This window comes from Pogona vitticeps, chromosome 9, assembly GCF_051106095.1.
Source record: "Pogona vitticeps strain Pit_001003342236 chromosome 9, PviZW2.1, whole genome shotgun sequence".
Classification (NCBI taxonomy): Eukaryota; Metazoa; Chordata; class Lepidosauria; order Squamata; family Agamidae; genus Pogona; species Pogona vitticeps.
In genome coordinates this window covers 25,865,134-25,873,954 of record NC_135791.1, presented here as the reverse complement: position 1 = coordinate 25,873,954, position 8,821 = coordinate 25,865,134, and the positions used below count along the sequence as shown (strand labels likewise).

The 8,821-nt window shown below is 50.0% G+C and overlaps 1 protein-coding gene across 3 annotated transcripts; it reads right to left on the bottom strand.

The window, feature by feature from the left end:
* Positions 1–2,191: 2,191 nt before the first annotated feature.
* FKRP (fukutin related protein) lies at positions 2,192–8,758 on the bottom strand. 3 transcript variants are annotated; one of them, XM_020787136.3, is made up of 3 exons: positions 8,720–8,758; positions 7,315–7,394; positions 2,192–5,713 (listed from the first exon to the last, which is right to left on the bottom strand). In XM_020787136.3, the coding sequence occupies exon 3, from the start codon at positions 5,617–5,619 to the stop codon at positions 4,069–4,071; it is 1,551 nt and encodes a 516-aa protein (XP_020642795.3). In that variant the 5' UTR covers positions 5,620–5,713; positions 7,315–7,394; positions 8,720–8,758; the 3' UTR covers positions 2,192–4,068. The 3 variants fall into 3 exon arrangements, with proteins under 3 accessions (XP_020642795.3, XP_020642794.3, XP_078236150.1); XM_020787135.3 differs by lacking the exon at positions 8,720–8,758 and adding an exon at positions 8,148–8,685; XM_078380024.1 differs by lacking the exon at positions 8,720–8,758 and having other exon boundaries at positions 7,315–8,685.
* Positions 8,759–8,821: the final 63 nt, after the last annotated feature.

The following is an 8,821-nucleotide window of genomic DNA, read 5'->3' as shown; positions in this document are numbered from 1 at the left end:
TATTACACAGCAAAGACCGAAGGGGTGACGTATTTGCCTCTTCTAACTCTAGCCGAGAACTTCTCTCCCAGGATTAGAGCCTGCTCCAACCTGGTCCACAAATCTTGCCCATTTTGATCCCTGCTTCCCTTTCAGGCTCATGTGCTTCCTGCACAGGAGATGATGTTTCCTTTAGCTTCATCCTTTTCCTGTATGGTAGGATTCCTTCCTTCCTTCCTTGTCTACATAGTCAGGTGGAGGAGTGATAAAATATTTGAGGGCCAGCCGTTTACTTTTCTGTATGTTGTCCCCTGTGTCAGCAGGCAGCCAAGAGCCAGAACATGGAAAGAGAACATGCCTTTAAATGTTTGTGCTTTTTAAAAGAGCACAGTAACTAGAAGAAAAAGACTCGTACGGAACAGCCTGGGCACTGGAGTACTGCAGCTTTTAGCAGGAGCTGTACATCTGTTTTCCACTTTTCTGTGCTTCTAATGGGAATTGAGAGTGGGGGGAGCCACTACGGCATTATATGATGTGGAGGCCTAATTTAAACATCCCTTCTGCTTTCTAAATCACAATCACCCTATGCACACAGATGCCGCAAGAATGCGCAGCAAACTCTCTATATGTACATTCAGCAGTGCCCAAGACAGTGGCCTTCAACTAGTCTTCCTTAATGGCTTGCTGCCCTCCAGCTATGTTGGACTACAGCTATCATCATCCTTGACAGCATGAGGGGCAAGGTGCACATCCTGCATTAGAGGCACCAAAATGTTTCCCTCTCGCCTACCTTTTCTAGAAAGCAGAAAGAGAAGGCAGAGTATGGGAGACTCATTGTACACTGGTTTGTCACAGTCCGTCATTCAAAATGCCCAGATAATACTAGTTTGGTGCAGGTTATGAGAATGCGGTAGAGACATCCTCAATTCTGTGGCAAAGGAGCAGATTTTTGGGATGCTTAGGGACCTCAGGAGGGAGCAGCAGGATCCAACATCAGTACAACCATAAAAGAGTCACACGTCCAGGCGTTTTAATCTGGGTAACTTTCAAGAAACAGGTTTTGGTTTTCAAGCTGAAAGCACAGCATTGGCTCATAACCTTTCCTCCCGAGGGGGGGGGGGGAAGGGGCACCAAGCCTTCCATGTGACTGCCATACAAAATCCTCATGACAGTTTTAAAAATTCCTTTATCTCTGTGGCTGAGAACATAAAACCCAGTCGCGCTTAAACTATACAGTCACGCCTGCATAAGGCACTGATGGCAATAAGGAAGCCATTTGTGCGGACATGGAGCAAGAGGGCGTGGTGTGCAAAGCCACTTCCTGTGTGCTGGCATCACAGCCCCCAAAAGGCAGTGCATTTTAGAAGAGAAGAGACGCTCCTGCGCCAAGCCAGAATCCTGTTCCAGACACTGGAAGCGACCAGGAAAGGATTGTGCAATCCTTCGCCTCTGGGAGACAGGCGTGCGTTCCCTGCCCACCTGACCCTCTATAAACCACTGTGCCCAGGAGGAAGGAGAGCCTGGCAGTTCCCAGAATTCCCAGCCAATAGGGTCTTTGGCCAAATTAAAATTTGAAACTTTTCTTGTCATGCCTTCTTCCTTGCAAGCAGGGGTGGCCAAAGAGTAGTTGACCCCCCAACTTGCCTGCTATCGCAGCCCGGTTGAACTCTCCCACAACTTTAGCCAGAAATGGTTTTCTCCAGCAAAACAGAGGCAAACTGCTACTCCTAAAAGCCGGCCAGGACCAGTGATTCTGTTTTCAAACAGGTCGTATTTCAAAACGGCAATAATGAAGATCAAAAACACCAACGCCAGTCTCTCAAATCTGGAACTGGACTTCCCGTTCCTTTTCCCACAGCTGTTTCCTTTCTTTCTCATATCTGGAGATCTTTGTGACACCCAGAGGATCCCTGTGGCAGAAAAGCGATCCCTGGACCCGCCAAAGTTGCCCAATTTACTCTGACCCCTGCTTAATCCTGCTTTCCCCAGCCCTGTGCCTCCTAGACTCTGAGGACTACAACTCACACACCCCTACAGGACTAAGGTCAACAAGTCAGGGAAGGATGATTTGTATCTGACATCCCTGCTTAACAGAGTGATATTTTGTACCTGATTTTACAACACTCATCTTTTTTTATTTTTCAAAACAAACATCAAGGGAGGGAAACATGACCAAATGTAAAAGAAACAATTAAATGTGAATGCCACAAAGTTTCTTTTACTTTTTTATTGTTATTATTATTATTTCAATCCTTTTGAAAACACAAGAAGTTCGAGGCCGGGGCCACGAAATGCACTACTTGTGCCAAACACATGCGATGCATCCCACAGTTTATCAGTGAGCAACTTTTAGGAAGATAAGATGAAACAGCTGTACCAAACAGCCCTTGAACAAATTTAAACGCTCTGGATGCATGTGGGTTGTACAGTATTCACACAAACACACTCTTCCTTTTTTGGGGTGGGGAGGAAGGTGCAAGTCTCATGCAACACAGTAAGACTTCCTTTCAAGTAGACATATATGGGACCGAGCAGCACAAGATGTGAGAGGTAGGCGCTGCGCAACTTGTTTAGAAAGTGCCAGCTCAGTCCTTGGTTTTCTCTTTTTAGACAATTTCATGCGCTGAAATTTTGCAGAGTACCTGTTAAGTGGATCTAAAGTGTTTTGAGTCCAAAACAACAAGTCATTCAAGTTTGCTTTGCAGTGGGCCATTACTTAATTGAAACGGGAATAAATGTGCCGGCTATGAGATTTCAGTGAAAGTACCTCTGGGGAGGAGCGGGTGGAATGAAAGAGGCTCTCTTCAAACTGAGAGCAATTCCAGTTTCATTAAAAAAAAATAAAATGCCCTACCCTGCTTAATTCAGGGGAAAGTGACCACCGCCTGACCTTTTTCAACAAGGCAGAGATTTGGGCCTATGCAGCGCGACAGGGATCAGAGTTTGTAATCTTCGCCCTCTGTAGACAAGTGAAACTGACACGAGAAAGGCCAAGAAAGAACATTTCCCCCTGATGGACTAGCTTTCTTCTTGCAAAGAGCTTGTTCATGAGAATTAGTGTTCAAAAGGGTGTGCCGCACAAGGGAAACCTGAAATACTCTTATTGGCCTACTGCGCTGCCTTGGAATGCCACCTTCTCCTCAGATAACAGGTTTAGGGTCAATGAGAGGCAACAGCTGCAGAGAGAGAGAGAGAGAGAGAGAGAATCTTCCAGCATCCTAAGTACAGTATCTGCTTTTCTTAAATCTTCCCTTTTATGGGCATAGGAATGCTGGTTTTTGCAATGAATGGCCAACCCGGGCAGTCCCATTAGAAAGCAGCTTTATTACTATCTTACTAACCAAGGGCCTTGCAAGAAGGGTGGATCTGCAAGGGTCATATGAGCAGGGCTCATGTGGAAAGAGTCTCCTTTACCCTTTCCCAGACCCCAGCAGTCACTTCTCCTGTTGCGTTCCAGCCGTATTTTGCTGGCAACTGCTGAAAACAAAGAGGCGAAGCCTTTCTTACATGCCCAAGAGCTACCTGTTCTAATTCTTGGTCTGTGATTGCTGCTTGGTTAGCTTCTCTAAAACCTGCTTCCGATCCTTGACTAGTCAGTCTATCTCACCCTCTCCTCAAAATTCCTTCTGGCAAGGGGGAAATGTTGAAATTTAATTGGCCACCGTGCGAACAGGATGTTGTGCAGCTGTGAGGCTTGCAGCCCTCTGGAACAGCCTCCCTCCCTGATAATCATTCTTTTTGAGACGCGTTTGTTATAGAACAGTGAAATACAGTATCCACAGACAGAGGGCATCTGCTTCTGAATCTCAGCTGCTGGGAACGAACAACAAGGGAAAAAGATTACCTTCACTCTCTGTCTACAAGCCCCCTGGAGGCATCTGGCCGGCTGCTGGCAGGAACAGAAGGCTGGGCTCCAGAGGCCTTTGGCCAGATCAGGCCAGGCAGTTCTGGTGTACATTCAGTGTTGCAAACATCTCCCTCACACTGCGCAAACGCTGAGGTCCCGGCAACAAGCAGCTAGACCCCTGAGCGCAGCACGGCCTGTATGCATTTGGTATTCAAAAGAGGGAAGGGATTGGCATTGGGACACTAATCCACAGCCTCCTCTCTCCTGTGAGCACCCCGTCTGTTGCCCTTATCCATCTTTTTCAGGGCTGGGTTAGGATACTCGGGGTTCTCAATCGCCCCTTCTCCAAACTTCAGCTCCAGGAAGCTCCGGAAATTGTTGGGTGCCAGGGCAAGGAAACCAGCAAATTGGATGGGGACCAAGGGCTTCAGGAAGTGTTCGGGGAACTCAATGTCCTGCCGGTGGTCCATCCACGTGTCTTTCGTCATCACCCCATTCTTGGAGTAGAAAGGCCACAAGTCCACATGCAAATGGTTGTGTTCGCTGTACTGGACTCGGAAGAAGTCCCCCTCGATGGCCTTCTCCCAGACGAAACCCTTCTCGTCCACAATCGAGCCGACCTCTGCGCTCCTGAGGAGCTCACAGTTCGGGATATCTTCCAGGTAGATGCCGAGGTCCACGTCGTAATCCCACGGGATGATGTCTTGGTCACGGGCCGCCCCGAGAAGCGTCCCGCCTTCCAGCCAGTACCGCACCCCGGAGGTCTCCAAGATGTTGATGACGTATTTGGCCGTCTCCCTCAACGCTTTGAGGCAGCACGGAGGAGTCCAGCGGTTCCGGTAGAGGTAGTCTGGCATGTCGTTGTGGATGGTGCCAAAGCATCGTGGGGTCTCTTTGCTGCAGCCAAACCATTGCTCCTTCCCGTCCTCCAGGATCACTCGCTTGATGCCAAAGTCTTGGAACAACTGCAGCCGGTTGGCCTTGGCCAGGTTGTCTGCCTTCCACTGGTTATGAGAGGAAGAGAGCAGGGGCAGGTGGAGGGAGGAGAAGGAGATGCCGACCACCCGGACAGCCCAGCCTCGCAGGGAGCTCTGAATGAAGAGGGAGGTCAGCAGGGGCTTGGCCAAGGGCACCGAGAGATTGAAGAGGTCCCTGGTGCGGAGGAGAAGGACAGCCTCTCCCCGTAAGGCCTGGCACAGCTTGGAAGAAGGAGGCGATGCCGTGTACTCAGCTGTCCATTCCTTTAGGCTCACCTTAAGGTTCAAGCACTGGAGAGGGGCCAGCGCCTGCACTGGAGCGGCCACCATCTTGGCCTCATTTTGGCTGCTCTTGAACTCCTCCAACATGCGCTCCAACTGGGATGTCGAATCCGCCTTCACCCCGTCGGGTACCAGGGCCACGTATTCTGTCCTCACATAAGTCTCCGGCCTAAACGTGTGGATGGCCTGATGGGGGGAAGGCTTGAGAAGGACCACCTGGACATTGGGAGCGCTGGGTAGAACCATGGGAGGGTACGGAAGGCGGTCTGCCACCACCACCACCGGAAGCTCGGGCTGGTCTTTCAGGAAAGACCGCACCACATCAGGGACATAGTTTTCAAAGTCCTCAAACTCCCGGATAAGGAGGGTCACACCGGGCCTCAAAGGAGAACAAAGCTGCTGATGGGAGCCCGGTGGCACGCGGTCCCTGTGTCGGTGTAAGACGCGCTGCTGTAGCCGTGAGATGTAGTAGAGGACGAGCAGGTTAACAGTTATGGCAGCGACTAGCACCCCCTGGCAGAAGGTGATGCGCATCTTGTGAAGGCAGGAGAGAAGCTAAAAGGCTCCCTGGTCTCTGGCCCAAGGTGGGACCTGCAGCGCCAGGCTCGGCCATCCAAATTTGGTTTACCTGGCAGTCATAAAGAAGGAACAATTGCAGAATTACGACTCTGAGGCTCAGATCTATTCTGAATGCATCCAGGGGAAAGAAAAATTCCATAGCCTAGACCTTCAAAACTTTACTTCCTTTTCAAAATACCGACCAGTTGCAGAACATCAGGTTCCTCATTGAAGGCAAAATTTGGGTTATGGTGTTCTATCAAGACTGGAATTTCAAGGAGGAGAGCATTTACAGCTGCTGCTGGGAAGCCAGGTAAGCCAGACGGGTAAATCCTGCTGGATGGACAACGCTGAACAGACAGGGAAGCTATGTGGGAACAGCACCTTCCAAGAGGAGTAAAGCCAGAGAGGACACACCAACATTCCTGTGAGCATGCTTTGAGTTCCTGCTGAGCATCAGCCGGCAGCAGAGAAGCCAAACAAAAGAGTCACGCTAATGAGCATGGTCCCTCATGGCCCCTCAACATATGCTTTTTTTTTAAAACCACTAATCTTTCTGGTGTGGCAGATGGGCAGGGGAGGGGCTGCTTTTATTTAATCTTGTTTAGAGCAAGCTTGTTCATTTCCCTGGAGGGATCAAGGGCTTTCTGTTGTTAAAGGAACCATAACCTCTTTGCAGCCTTCCCTTTCCTGAACAGACAACGAAAAAGGGTGGGGAGAAGGAAGCCAGCCTCACCTGAGGGTGGTCTATCCACCAAAAGGGAAGGGAACATACATCTTCTCAGTTCCCTTTTGTATAATAACAGAGCCAGTGCTTCCTCATCATCTGCCACACTACGGACAGACTGCTTGATTCTCACTGACTGGTCTCTGGAGGACAGATGTAATGTAGCCCTCAAGGCAATGAACTCCTCAAGGGAACGCCTTCACTTCTTTCCCCATAAGAAAGCGGCTGCCTGCCTTCTTTCCTTCCTCCTGGGCACTGCTGTGGTTCCTTTCCTCCCAGGAGCCTCAAATCATATCCTGACACTCTAGGCCATACCTTACATTAAGTACTATACTTGAGGAAAAAATCTGTGGTGAAGGCAAATCTCTCAGCTTCTGCAAAGCACACCTAAGTTCTAAGATGATGAGGATGACAAGGAGCCCAGTGGATCTCTGGTGGTAAAGGACACGAAGATGATTGCTTCCCACTATCCCCATATAGTCCATGCAACACCCAAGGCTCCCCTGCTTGTCACACATGTCCTGACAGGTATTTCCCTCAAAATGATAACTGCATTGCCTAATATTTATACAGTAACGACTTTTCTTAGGCATTGTCGGTACGGCCTTGTAAAGTAGGTTGTTGTTACGCTGCCTTTCAATAAAATCACCACCTCCAGCCACTTGCAAGGGTAAACAAGAACACAACATTGCAGACAACATGTCTATGACAAGAACACAGCAGACGCAGTGAGTCTATATAACACACCAGTCCAGCTACAGCAGAACAACTGCATGGAAATGCAGTGACTGTCAAGGTGGTGGACCTTGAATCCTACTAACTCTCAGGCATGTTGTAAGGATGAAATGGGTGGGAGTAGAATGACCCATGTCACCCGTGTCTTGGGGGAGGAATGCTTCATAAGCTGCAACAAATAAAAATAAATGAGAAAAATAACACTATACCTGATGTGGAGAAGAAGGGCTGAGAGTACCAACACCACCAGGATCCTGCTTTTCCCCCTGCTAAAACAGTATTTGTCCTGCTGAAAAGGAAATGCAATAAATAATGAAGTAGAAGTGAAGGCTGAGTATCACCAATTCTTTCCAGCTCCCCCCACCCCAACTCCTTCTTTTGGACAGATCTGTATTGCCATTTTCTTGGCCTGGATCCTGTGCTATAGCCAATCGATCCTTTGAGAAAACTGTTTTGCTCTGTTAGTTTCTGAGAGGATGATCATCAGGGTCGCTTGGGGAGGCCCCCAGCAAGCCAGCGCCCAGTCTGAGTACAGAGGGAAGAATCAGTACAAAGGCAGGAAGGAAGGCAGGAAGGAAGGAAGGAAGGAGCAGCTCAGAGGGTTGGTGGCAGACTGAGAACCGAAGTCATGACCTCAAGACCGCTGCAACCTATTGAAGAATAAGGTCTCCAGTGTCTCCCAGTTTCCCCATCAACACCTTCCTCAGGTCCTTGAGGAACGGTCATCCAAGAAAAACTCTGCCAATTGCATTGCTCCATGAAACCGAACTTGCAAATACATGGGAGGCAAGAGAGACATTTTTAATAGCCTCTGTATAGGACAGATAGCACTGTATTGCATTAGCTTTGCAAACGCCTCTCAGGGGGTCTCTGCAAGCAAGAGCCTCACTGATTACTCCTGTTCTTGTGCATTTAAAATTGCGCCCATAAACCAGGGGTACTTCTTTCCCTCTGGTAGCAGGAAAACAGACATTTCAAGTCTATGGAAAGGAATCAACGGCACACGCCCACAGTGTGTTCTCTCTCTCTCTTTCTCTCCTACCATTGTTCCAGGGTCTCTTGCGTGGCCAAGCACAGCCCACCCCAGATGCTGTTGACACTAGGCCTCGTAAGACTGATGGGAGATGTAGTCCAAGAACACCTGGAGAGCAGAACTTTGCCCCACCCATTTTAGACTGCAAGACCTCTGGGGCAGGGACCTTTCCTGCGTGCGCCCTTGTTGCTATAACAACGAGTTGGCTACTCCTCCTCTTCGTCCTCTCCCTCCTCCCTGGTCGTCATAGCAACCCCTGCTTCTACCTCGGGAGCGAAACATCCTCCACATCCCCTGGAAACTCCACCCAACCTCAATAAAATCGGAAGAGGGATGATGGCCGCCGGTTGCTAGGCAACCGCTCCTCCCCACTCCACCTTGCCTACTTTTGGGGGGGGCAAGAACCGGGACTAGGCCCCGTTGCTATGGAGACCCCCATCCCAGGAGCCGTTTAAGATTCGGACGGGGTGGAGGGGAGGAAGGAGCGGCGGCGCCGGGGGTGGGGTGGGGGTGGGGGCCCTCGCGTTGCCATGGCTCCCGCGAGCCGAGGTGGGGAGGGAGCGCGAGGATAGGGCCCTCACCTCCCGTTGCCATGGGAACCCCTCCTCCCTCCCTCCCTCCCACCCTCCTCTCTCGCTAGCTCTCCTGCGGCGTCGTAGTAGCAAGAGGAGCCGTAGCAGTGG